The sequence below is a fragment of the Rhipicephalus microplus genome, chromosome 2 (genome assembly GCF_043290135.1).
Source record: "Rhipicephalus microplus isolate Deutch F79 chromosome 2, USDA_Rmic, whole genome shotgun sequence".
Taxonomy (NCBI): Eukaryota; Metazoa; Arthropoda; class Arachnida; order Ixodida; family Ixodidae; genus Rhipicephalus; species Rhipicephalus microplus.
The window spans coordinates 143,938,204-143,951,757 of NC_134701.1; the positions used below are offsets into that span (position 1 = coordinate 143,938,204).

The window sequence follows — 13,554 nt, forward strand, 5'->3', positions numbered from 1 at the left end:
ACCGATTTCTATATATATGGTAATAAGCCAGGTTTTTTTCCTTTTCTTTCTAGGTAATGCGTGAAGATTGATGTTACTACTCCAAGGAACAGTAACGCCAATTTCGCTTTTTTTTTTCAAGAAGACCGTGCTGGCAGCTTAGGCCACCAGACCTAAAATCTGGGTTATCCTCCTTTTTTTACCAAGAATTACTTTTTATTAATTACTTGCTCATAATCATCATTTAATAATATTTGCTAAAATAGTTGGGCGACGCCGCTGTAATACATCAACTGAAAAAGCACTTTAGTAATCGCATCCGGAACCGCAAAAAGTAACTTTCCTGCTAATAAATCTTCCCCATAATAACTGAAAAACAAAGATATGTCTACACGACATGATCAGTAAGATATATGGGCGTTTAATAATAATATGTACTATTATTATATAATTATCTTTTCTCGTAGATCTCAAGAGATCGGTGCAGAATGCCTGTTCACCACGGGAAGGATACGTATATGGTTATAAAAGATATACTTGCTTCCTCATTCAACCTGTTTCTGTTCACCGCTTTCGTTCCAATCAATATCGCGGGCGCCACCTGCCGGCCTGAGTACCGAAATCTCCCGGGTGGTCTAGTGCACACGGCCTGCAAGCCTCCCAACCCAAACTGCATCTTTGTCGCAACTGGGCTCAGCGACGTCCAGAAAGCCGAAGTGCTTAAGGCCCACAACGACCTCAGATCCCAGGTGGCACAAGGGCGGCTACCCGGGTTTCCAACTGCTACGAACATGTATCGCTTGGTACGAATACAGAAGCGCTGACCATAGGTCGTGATATACTGGGCATCGTGATATGTCAGTTTAACATTCATCACAATAAGTAATGCAACGTTTGACCTTGAAAATACGGCAGTTGTATGAATGACTAGCTATAATCACGTCATGGCAGGTGAAGTTTATTTCTAAAACTGTTCTTTTAATAAAATGCAAAACACTACTATTCTACTGTCCACTTGCCATAGAACAGTACATCTGGCGTGTACTGAAGTAGTTCTTCATTCACGCATATCACATATTCTGTCTATTATGTACTGAACGTTTGTAGTTTCCGAATGATGTGCATCGGTGATGTTATACACGCCAGAATTGTACTAAAAATGCCCCCATGGCATTTGGGATAAAGATGTTAAGTGCTTGTAGCCAATAAACATTTCCAGTGATCAATAACGTCTGAAAAAGAAACCAGAAATACCAAAATGGGTAGTGATGGGTACTGAAATTGTAAGATATTTTTCGTAGTAGAGTACACCAATACCTGATATTTCACGTTAGATTGATGAATGATACCGTTTACTACAATTTACTCCTAAAAAAGTTCAGGTGAAGAACACATGAGTGATTAGTACTTTAGCGTCAGCAGTCATGGGAACACCCACTTTTGTAAATTTCTGAGCTGCAAGTGCACTTAAGTGACCCAACAATCAGTAGCAGTGATTAAAAATTTCACAATGACGTTTTCTCATTCTAGACTTGATGCTTTCCTACTGCAGAAATGGGACGACGAATTAGCAGACGTGGCCCAGGCTTTCACCAACCTGTGCGACGACCACCACGATAAACCGGAACAACGAATGACTAGTAAGCTTGGAAACATGAGCGTACTGTTGAGTGCACAAAAGCAGTCATGTCCCCTCAGGTATTGAGGCTTCATTAAGGTACAAATGATAGGAGTAAAATAAGGGTATGCCCAGAAATGCTGTTGTCTTTTTGGTCTACAATGGAAGTAGGCATAAATTCACGCAAAGCTTGGCACGCACACGTCACTCCTCACACTGCCCGTCAACCAATATATCGAGCTTCACCATGCGTGGTTTTCACCGTGGCAGTAGGCCCTTTCTAAGAATGTCCCATGGCTTTCACGGTAGGATTACGCTGCGGGTGGTAGGTTATAAAATGTAGAGCATATGTAGCACGTGATAGTTTAGTCAGTAGGCGTGGCTAAGCTACCACGCATGCGCAGCTTGCCCAGGTGAGAAAAAGCTTATGATCGAGTTCAATCTGTTGTGTGTAGCCGCACTTACTGCGCATGTACTACAGCTGGCCTAAGCACTGTCCGAATGCGCTGACACGCGCTAGAGCGTGCCAACCTGCGTAGAGTGTACTGGAACATTTTAGTACACTCTGTAGAGAAAGTGGCTGTGTAAGAGACTGTGACCTTTCCCTTTACACTCTCTTAGGAATTACGTGATGGCGTCTGCGTCATGAACACATGTGCTTCCGCGTGGCAAGACGACGAACCTGTGTGGTGCGCTTCAGCAAGAGTTTGGGCCGAGTAAAAGAGACACTAAAGTATATTCTTGGCGTACTCCACTTGCAAGAACTTGTAAACATCGGACAAGGGGCCCGTGAATAACAGAACTTTAAGTCGACCCATGTGCTGCTTCGCATGCTACCTATAGTTTCGTTTGGAGGGAGATGGTGCAATTTTTTTCTCTCCACTCACGCCCATGGCTTCGAACTGCCGTTGAGCGCTATGTGTGGTGGTCTCTAACGCAAAGCGCGTCTTTGCATGACAAAACGCCGGTTGCAATCTTTGCCTTTCGTGTCTTTACCTCTTTCAACTGCCAAGAAATGGTGTTCGTGGTGTCTGTATCGGTCGCTATGCGCGGCGGTGTCCATCTCAGAGCACTTGCTGTACTCAGCAACAGTGAAGTGAATTTTAGGTGCGAAGCTTCTTTTTGACTCATGTGTGTAACGCCGTACGTACGTCTGTCTCAACGCGTTGCAACGCACTACCCTTGCCGAAAGTGTTGTAGTGGTGCCAAGTAGGCCAAGTCGCAGCTGCGCGTTGACATCACTCTTTTCCTCGCCCACAGCAGCTGCCAGCTCCTCTTGCTCTTCCGTCCACTAGCAACACACTTCTCTCTCGCTTCAACCTTTCCACAGCCCTCAACGCTTGACCGAACAGCGAATGGAAACAATTTTTCAGCTCGTTTATCTGCGATGAAGCACACACGAAACCCAACCCGCCTCCCGTGGCATTGCGTTACAAAAAAAAAACGTTTACTTTAGTAAACGCTACTCCGGGTTTCGCATCAAACCATTGTTCCAGCACCCTCGTCGACGCCTGTTTCAACCGGGTCAACCCCGTGCGCACCACTGCTGCTTCGCAGCCCATCAGGGTTTCCATAGCGGTGATGGTCAATAAGTTTTGTTGCAATACTACCACCGTATTTATGGTTTCACTTACACAATCGCCGTTATGGTAGGAAACTATGTTGAAAGGTTACTAAATCAGCATGAGTTTCTTCAATGCTACACGCATACCTCATGAATAACTCGGCCTATTTGTAAAGGCCTACATGGTACACGTTGACAAATATTGCAGGGCCATAAATGCACAACACTAAAGACGCTAGAAAAAGATGCATAGGCCAGCTGTTTTGTGTGATCTTAGACCCAACGCACACCTATCGCTTAATATGCCTAGACAAAGGGCAAGCTCTTTTTCAACCTTCTCTGAAGACGTGTTATTGATATCCGCATAATATTATTCATGTTGCAGTTGGCATCGTTAAGCAACTGGAAACAACTGCTAACATAAAACATGTGCGACTGTTGGACGTATGTGTTTGCTGGGATTTGTAATTGTATTGATTGCCACTTCATAAGTTCTTGCTCAAAAAAAAAATTAAGACATTCAACGTACATCTGCAGTCTCCGCATAACATCGAATCCTAAGTACGTGGGACCTGCCAATTTTTTTCTTCTTTATGGTATTATTGTACGGATTTTCTGTAGTATCCCTGTTTTCGCTCTGAACATTCCAGCTAAGTTCCCGAAAGTGGGTCAGAACCTAGCCTGGAACTGGGAGTCGACGAACACTCCAGTTGTCCACAGCTCTGGCCGAGTAAAAGATTGGTTCGACGAATACAAGGACTTTAATCCCGGCAACGTCGATCCTTTCCGAGTTAGTGGTGGACGCGTCGTGACTCATTTTACGCAGGTAAAATCTTTGTGCTTTCATGTAGATTGAGCTTTGCTTTTGTAATGATTGAGAATACAGATTTCTTGTGATAGAGAGTCCGCAACCGTTAGTACACAAGTGCCCTTTGATATAGTGACAAACTATTTACTTTCATGTGTGCCGGATAGAAAGCCTCCAAGAAGTGGGCAATCACGCGGACCAAATGCTCCATGAGATGAAACGTCATAGCTCAGAAACTGCAGTTTCACTAATATGGGTTATCGAGCTCTACGAAGACAGCTTCTATCATCACATCATCAGTGACACTGTTAACCTCTGACGCACCATGTCAACCGACATAGGTGCCGTTAGAAGGCTAAAGTGAAACCGCTTCACCTTATTGGGGAGAATCTCCCGGCCACTGAATATTTTGTACATACATCTTCATGCAAAATGTGAATGTATCCACCAAGCTAACAGAACTTTCAAGTTTTGGCCACCCAGTTTTCCGTCTCCCTGCCTTAAAGTTTCCGCTTGGTGGATGTCCACACTAATGACCCCCGTTCCGTTACACAATCATTTACGTTCTTATAATAGTAAGGACACTGCGTTCTACATGGACCAGAGACTAGGTATAACTGCACAGAAGTCAGCGATACTGCAAATACCGGTCATTGTCGCAATCTACTTGCAAGTGGACTACCTGTCAAAGAACCATTGTGATGCACCTACTGGAGCATTATGCCCTTTAACCGGTATAGAGAAGCTTGGAAAAAAGGCACAACCACAATCGGAAGGGCTAGCTGTTCATAACGGCTGCCCCGCAAACTCGCGATGCTGCTGCGAATGCTACATAATTTATCTGTCAGAACCGTTGCTGTCACTTGAAATTACGCATTTCATACTGTTGGAAAGAAGTGATTGATTGATAGATTGATGGGGTTTAACGTCCCAAAACCACCGTATTATTATGAGACATGCCGTAGTGGAAGGCTCCGGAAATTTTGACCACCTGGGGTTCTTTACGTGCACCCAAATCTCAGAACACGGCCTACAAGATTTCCGCCTCCATCAGAAATGCAGCCGCCGCAGCCGGGATTTGAACCCGCGACCTGCGGGTCAGCAGCTGAGTACTTTAGCCACTAGACCACTACGGCGGGGTCGTCGGCAAGACGTTTTCACGCATGCTCGCGCTTGCTTGTTTTGCCTCTGAAATCACACTGGGTGCAAATAACTGTCTGATGAATGGCGTTGCGAAGAGCTTCTTTTTTCAATAGGTGCCAGTCTTAGCAAACACCCACTTTCTTGTAAATGGTCGGGGTTGCAGCTGACAAGCCTGATTCTTTCCTGTCTATCCCACTTTGAGTGCTGCGAACATCCATTTTCTATCGATCCACCAAAGCGTGAGTCACCAAGCCCAATTATTTTTATATTACAAGTCTTGAGTAAATGAAGTGCGTTTATTCACACATCAAAAGATATAAATGCGTAGGTAAGCATAATACATTTTTTGTGTAGTTAAACTTAAGTTTTGATGCTATTTTTTGTTCTGCCAACCTATTTTTCCGCAGTAGGTATTTCAAGCGTCTGTTACGGATAGATATTTTCTAAATCTTCGCCTTTCATAATGCCAATTGACCGCTCGGTACAGTGAGCGCAAGCCAAGGCGGCCTGCTGAACGAAAGATGAAAGATGTCTGGCTACGTGTTGCTGTTCATAAGACACAGAGCTTAATGCGGGCTCTTCATACTCCGTTGCATAATCAGGAAGATAGCCTCACATTCCTTAAAAAGACACGTGACTTTCTCGAAGCTACCTAACATAAGTACGTGTGCCTCCTTGTTTGCTTTTTCCTATCGCTGACTGGGCCTTTAGGAATGGTATTCATTCCTGTTGCGAATTCTGTAACAGGATACTTTGCTGGTGCCAGATGAACAAAGTGATTTTGTACTGCTTCAGTCATGTTAATTATTACACAATAAATTTGATTAGACACTGATGATGTGAGGAGAAAAGCCGGAGTTGCCCAGAAGTAAATTTGGTGTAAACAGATATAACGCAGTGTTTTTTTTTACACATGCAAGCCTACGCGTAGTGTCATATAAGTTTACCTTATTTCCTTGACACGTTAAATATATAAACTAAAATAGTAGCCCCACGAGATTCTCTTCAAGGGCTCAGCAGTTACTCAGTGTCGATTTCTTTCCATCACAACTAGGTGAGAATTCAGTGGTTCCTTGCTGGCACAAAGCTCTTTGTTTCCACATCATTTGCACTGTCGACAGCATACTTGTACCTGAAATTTCTGTTGACATTTTCACTCCTACCCGAAATTCATTTTACACAAATACATTTACGCTGTCTGGTCCACCTAAGTTTTAGTGTCAAACATGATGCCACATCTCCAAGCCTCATTTTTCGTTTTCCCATGTGCACTCAGTGAGAGGCATCCCACAAACGCAGTCCTGCTTCTACCAGTTACTTGAAGCTAACCAAGAGATATCAGACAATTGGTCCTGGAGCCACCAATATTTCAAAACATCACGAATCACGTGCATATTGCGGACGTATAAGGCACCCTGTTCCAGTATAACTGCATTCATCGTCGCATTCAGCGTCGCACCTTTTATCTGTATTTCAGTGTATGTGCCACCATCGTTTAATCATTTGCCGAGATACTTGAAGTGCTTGTATTTTTTTACTGTGACTGTTTTTAGTCATGTAATGTCATCAACTGTCCACAACTGGAATTGGAGAGCGTCAGTTCGGATTTATCTCAATAAATCGAAATACTAAAGCTAAGCCTCAGGACCACATACTGGGTTACGTATAGCTCAATGCGTGACGTACAACTTTGAAGGACACTGTGCGTTACCCCAACATCAGTAAAATGCACACTTATGATCATGACTGCCTGCAATGCGGACGCGGGGATAGTTATCGTGATATCAATAATATGGACACTCTCGGCTGGATTTTGCCGCCGGTGTCGGAGTAGCCGTCACTCTTCTGTTTACTTACTTCTTCTGTTTAAATAACACAACTGCAGGTGGTATGGGCAGGAACCCGCTACATAGGCTGTGGCTACACGCACTTCAAACTTCAACAGAATCCCAACCCGAGCCTACCATTCACGAAGCTTTTCGCGTGCAACTATGGACCCGGGTATGTTTGAACCACTTGAGCATATATACTCATGTATTTACATTCATGTAGGAGTTACTTTGAGTGGGCATGTCTAGGATAAACTTTTTATGTAGTATTTCTAATGAGCAACAAAGAGGTATAAATTATTGTGAGACAAAATATCGTGGCTCTAATGAAGCAAATGAAGCTTTTCGCCTTCACAGCGTAACGCAGTGCAGGCTTCTACACGTTTATACAAACTCCGAAGTAAATGCCATTTAAAGAAATTTGTAAGAAGCTGGACTGCGCCAAGCAGTCTCTGCCGAAGAGCTTCATTCAATGTCTCGTGCCCACAGTGTTTCTGGTACTCGTGTTCTGTGGCCTTCGTTAGCTGGTTGCATGTTTCGCATTACACGCTTTAACATTTGCCACCCTCAGTTAAAGAACAATAAAAATTCTGTTTTAAGACGCACAAGTGAATTACCGTCAGTTGAGTATACTTGTTGAATTTTCTAAACTAAATTAGTTTTAAGACTGTTGTACCAATTTGTTTAGCGCTGTGTGTAGTGAAGGAAACATTGTGGATAAAGATATCACACGACACCTAAGGCACCATCAGTATTGAAACTGAGCAGCTGAGACATCCTATCAACTTCTAATATATTTATCATGCCCTTTTTGTTCGTTTTCGCCGTGAAAGAGTTTATGGGGAATGAGTTTATGGCACCATAGTAGGCTATCAGATCTGATCGTTCCCAGTATAAACATGGCTGCGATACTGGACATTTCTGGTTCCTGCGACTGCTGTATTTCACTGTTCTCATAGGCAGTGGCCCATTCAGAGAGACAGAGAGAAATATTATTTGAAAAACGTTTTTTTGCTGGCGTTCAAGTACCACTGGCATGCTTTTATGTAGAGGGATAGGTAAGTGGATAAAACAATTTTTGAATAGATGGAAGATGATTAAGATATGAAAGTAAAGAAATCAGATTTGTGCAAGTGCAAACATTGCAGTTAGGGTTTAATGCAAGTCAAAATTTATTATGCGAAGTATTTTATTGTTAGAGCCCTTCAACATTGTAACTTTCACAGGGACTCAACAATTGACTGTACAATTCGACGCTATACGCTTGGCGAGACTGAACTGAAATTTCTGTACTAAGGAGATGGTGACTGCAGCAGCACGACTAAGATAATAAGATGACATTTTGGGAGTCATAAATTCCAATTTATGCAATGTTAAGTTATACAAACAACCATGGCACTGATCTAGTCACACATAATACCGCCAATCGAATGGTAACCTGACTCTTACAGTACTACCCAGCCCTTTACTGCATTATTGTGCGTATTCCACTACTTAGAAGAGTCGGAACACATTCCTGTCGGCAAAGCCATTACCTGTATAGCCGAACGTAGAGAGGACTTACAGACGTTTGTGGCAAGAGCCCAAGCAACATTTTTTTTTTTCGCGAGGGAAAGGAGGGGAGGGGGTAGGTTCACCCTTTCCATCTGTAGTGGGCCTGGCTAAGCATATGTGTTCGACTGTCATTTTCGGCTCTATATGTCATGGCAAATAAATTATTAGGGTAGAGGGGCGGGTCCCGTGTGGTACCCCTTGGCTACAGCACTCACTTAAGAGTCTTTGACTGCTCTTTCGCATGTCTGTGTTCAAAAGACAAAAACATTGTTTCTACAGTAGGAACACGAAGTACTGCCTAGATATTTCTCTAATATACCAGTCAAATGGTATAATTTCGCACTAATCACTATCCACAGACCAGACTTAACATCTGAGCTAATCAGTAAATTCTCTTATTCGTATAACTTCCTCTATGTGCCAGAGTTGAATATTTCTGAGAAACTAGCTTGTTTCGCAGGACGGTAACAGCGGCAGCTCATGTAGTCGTCAGCAGGCGCTGAAATGTTTAGCACAAATTTTGTCAATGCTTGTCTGTGTTCCCAAAGACCATTGGCTTCCAGGAATGTGCTACTCAAGTTTCCGACTAACCGTTTTTTTTTCGTTTGTTTACAGTGGGAATATCATTGGTACGTCTATGTACAAGCGAGGACCTCCTTGTAGCGCATGCCAAAACGACACTAGCTGTGATTCTGCCAGCAGTCTTTGCGTAAGTGAAACTCGAACAACGCAAATGTTCTGAAAGAACGTGTAAAGCTAATTGCATGGCCAAAATGACCATGTTTTAGGTGCGCGTGTTGAAAATCAAAAACTTGCAGAACTTTCAAAAACTAAACAAGGTAAGGAAACATACTGGCAATATAGTCGCGTTTAGCACCTCAGAAAAGTTTTCGAAGCTTATGAAGTTTGCTTGAAGTGGCAGTCGTGATGACTGTTCGGTCAAAGACAGAAATCAGTTAGTGTCCTGTACCGCTGAGGTCACGTACATGATTCCTCTGTCGCGTAAGAAAAATACATAGCACAGACATTAGTTTGTCTAAATGACCACCTAAAACTTACCATAACAATCATCATGAGCATAAGAATTTCTGCAATTGGTCCAAGGTAGAACATGGTCAAAAAGAGAGGTGCTGGCTAAGTATCATTCGTAGTAGACAGATTAAACATGAAGACAGACTTAATCAGGAACATCAATAGCACGTGCTGGAGTACTCCTTCAATACACTTTCATCTCGCAATACATCACGTCTAAATAAGCCTTGAACGACACGTATATAAACTCCGTGTGGCACGTACTAGGTACAACGATAAAATTATTTGTCATTTTTTTTTGTTGTGACGCGTATCAGTGGCATAGTCTATACATCTTCCCAGTCCAACGAAGAAGTGTTGTAGGTCAGTGCAATGAGCGAGTGATGTTGCTCTGTACCCGTCTGCTTTGGCGCTGTTATTTCTTCAATGTACGAGACATTTTGTGTAGCTGGCTCATACGGCTTCTTGGCACTAGTTAACACAGCTACAAATTATCGTATCGAAGTCATTATTTTTGTGACATGGCGACAAACTTTAATAATAAGCCGCTTAGCATTACGTTAAAGAGTAAAAATAAGACAATCTACAACACTCAAGATCTTGAAATTTTCTTCTCAAATGAAAAATCAACTGCTTAACACTTTAGATTGTTTAATCTAGATCTTGTAAGTCCTTCCCCTCACGCTACAGCTCTCTGCCTACCATTAGTTTTTTTTTTCTAACCCGACATCATGGGTGAAATTCATTTTTGCTGTGCGAAAGAAGGTGTAACTGGAGAAAACTATATTCAACTATATTGCTGCTGCTCCTCTTTTAATAAAACCAAAAAGCTTCGTCAAAAGAGGTGTACCGTCATCACAGGAAGTTCCAAGTATGGTGTATACTTCGAATGTTACCAGATAATGCGGCGACGTGTAATGAGAAGTAAAGTTTAGAAGTACAATATACTTTTCAAGGTCAGTGTGGATGTCTAAAAATTTTGTTTATTCTACATACCTTGGGAATCGATGTTATGCGAAGCATGCGGGGGAGTAGACTGTGTTGTAATATTTTTCATTGAAGGAAACGCAACGAAAGAACGCTAAGCATATGTACAATTGTACGCACAGACAAATGTTAAACAGCTGCATCTTTACTGTTGCGTAACGGTGCCAACAGCAACATGGGTATTAGCACCTCAACAAGCGACAAGCTCATATGTAGCGCTTGTGTCAGCGAGGATGGCAGCCCTGAACACGGCCAGATAAAAGAGCTACAGTAGATGACGCTTCACTACAGTTGTTACCCGACGTGATGGTGGTTTGATACAAGTATGTCTATCCGACTATGATTGTATCTAGCCATTCATACGTGCGTCCGTTCATACGTCTCTTTCAGCCACTTCAATGTAGGCACTATGGACTTGAGGACTTGTAGCATCGCCCACTCTTCGTCATTCACTTCGTGCAGATGCAGCGATTTTTCTTAACGCTCTCAAATTAAAACTTACAATGTGTGTTCGCACCGTTTTTTACTCTATATAAACTGTCAATCACGTTTTGTGCACTGCGGTTGCCGAAATTTGTTCTTTGCCCGACCTGTTGACTGTATCGTGGGGCCCATATGCAATGTTTATAAAAGTGTATAGGCAGAACTCCATCCCCTAATGGCGTTTCACAAATAATACGGTCTATTTTAAAGCCAGATTGAGACCTGGCCAGGCTTTGTGGTGGAGTACTTGGTTGCCATGCTGCATACTGGGGTTCAATTCCTGCTACGACTCCGACGTTATTCTCTCTTTAGATTTCTTGGGACAACGCATCTGATATCAGCCTGTTTTAACGCTCACGTGTTAAAATTGCCCATGAGTGTTCACACTGGCCCTGGGTAGATATGTTACGTCACTTTCGTGTGGCACATATACGCATACCAGCTGCACGTACGTACCCGTGGGTATGTGCTACTCTCTGGCGGGAAGATCTGAACAACGTACGCGATGAGATTGTGACATTATTCTTGTCATGACCAGCGAATTGTATTAGTCATACCATCTTACCCTTTCATACTAATTTTGCTTTGCCGCAAGATAATGGGTGATCACGAGAGCAAGAGCACCCAGACGCTACGGCTAGATAGATAGATAGATAGATAGATAGATAGATAGATAGATAGATAGATAGATAGATAGATAGATAGATAGATAGATAGATAGATAGATAGATAGATAGATAGATAGATAGACGAATGAATAGATGCCAAAAGTTCTTGAAGTCTGCAAAGCGATTCATCTCATGATTTCATGAGGAAAAGGTGAAGAAATGCTCTCTCCCACTGCGCTAATAATGTTTTTTCTGTTATGTATAGTCCTCTAAATTCCGACTGTACAATAACGTCAAGCATTTTCGCTCTTGAAACGGCTCAGTTCATCATCCTGGAACTGAGCCATAAAGTGTTCGCGGTTATTGACAAAGGTTTCTTCAATGTTTCCTTGTGCATGATTGATGCCACTGTTCTCTAAACTAATGTTTGCTACCTTCGAAACGGTTAATATAACTCAAAACCTAACGTCGTGTCATTCTCTAAAGTGCTACAATAACAATTACTCCTTCGAACTCCGGGCCACGATGCTTCTTTTTATCTTTAGCGCTCTCCTAACATGTGAGACACGTTACTACAGAAAAGTGTCAGCCCAAAAGTTACGAGATGTAATAAATCACCAAGAAACATTGTGCGTGGTTAATAGGAATGATTTGAGAAATCATTGGTCCTGAAGGAACATCGGTAGCGGTCTTCGAACTAACCATTTCGAATTGACAGGCCTATATCCAAATAACGAAAATATCATCATAGCTGATTGTCGTCCATAGCTTGCTTATGCTTTGAGATTTCTCTATTATATCAATTAAAGCTTTTTGAAATTTGACATGTTGAAGATGAAAAAAGATTCACTTCAAACATGTTTTAATTAGAGATTTATTTTATTTGACCTCGATTAGATTTTATTCTCGTATGTGACCAAGAAGCCCACTTGAGTTGATTAGGCTTGAATCAGCACATAACTAGAATGCAAATTTTTTCTTGTAGCACACACCCGGTGATTCGGATGGCATCGGGGACTCGACGAGTGGTGGCCGCAATGGTTGGATATGGACAATATTGCCGTTCGTCATTATCGGCTTTCTAGCTGCCACAGCTGCTGGCGTTGGATTTTATTTTCTACGATCTAAATCCGCCGCTCAGCCAAGTCAGAGTGAGACAATTGGTGGTTGAAGGAGCAGCCGCAAAACTCAAAAACAAATGAAACAACTTATACACATCTCCTGTGATAGCACATAATATCCGCTCCTTGTGTTTTGATTTCTATTAAAGTTTACGTGAGCGCAACTACAATAATTGTCAAAACCGTCTAAATCAACAGAAAGAAGGTGTCCGGCAAGTATTTGGCAATGACGACTGTTCTGTCTAAATAACACGCTCATAGGGTAGCTAACCATAAGAATTTTTATGCGTCAAAAAGAGTTCGAATAAGAGATTTTCGACATTTTGAGCAGACATTGATAAAAAGTCTTTGCTGCTCATCTCCTAAATGAATTTCACGAACTTTTCAAGACACAAGTTTATGTTTTTAAAGTATGCATGAACGCTTCTGGATATGTGTAACTACCAGCACTATTTATACAACGCGGATCATTTTTATTCATTTGTATATTTATTTATTTACTTGAATCCCTGTGCATGTGTTGTTGCCTTTACTATTACCACAGACGCCGTCCTCTGTTCTCATGATATATGCCGCCGACGTGACTCTGCAGCACATATTGTCAAGACTGCAGTTTTATATTAAGAATAGCATGATGCTCAGCTGTTTTTTGAAATCCTCACACATTTATCAGCACTATTTAAAGATTCTAGCAAGCAGAAACCAGTGGAAACTCTGGTTTGGAGTAAGCAATGTAGAAATTGACACCGTGTCTAAAAGTCAGACACTTATCATGCCCCGCCGCGGTGGTCTAGTGGCTAAGGTACTCGGCTACTGACCCGCAGGGCG

At 42.3% G+C, this 13,554-nt stretch overlaps 1 protein-coding gene across 1 annotated transcript; it reads left to right on the plus strand.

Annotated features, from left to right (window-relative positions):
- Positions 1 to 428: 428 nt before the first annotated feature.
- LOC142796400 (venom allergen 5-like) lies at positions 429 to 13,323 on the plus strand. The gene is made up of 6 exons (XM_075886895.1): positions 429 to 782; positions 1,532 to 1,619; positions 3,812 to 3,987; positions 6,998 to 7,113; positions 9,111 to 9,204; positions 12,591 to 13,323. The coding sequence occupies exons 1-6, from the start codon at positions 468 to 470 to the stop codon at positions 12,774 to 12,776; spliced, it is 975 nt and encodes a 324-aa protein (XP_075743010.1). The 5' UTR covers positions 429 to 467; the 3' UTR covers positions 12,777 to 13,323.
- Positions 13,324 to 13,554: the final 231 nt, after the last annotated feature.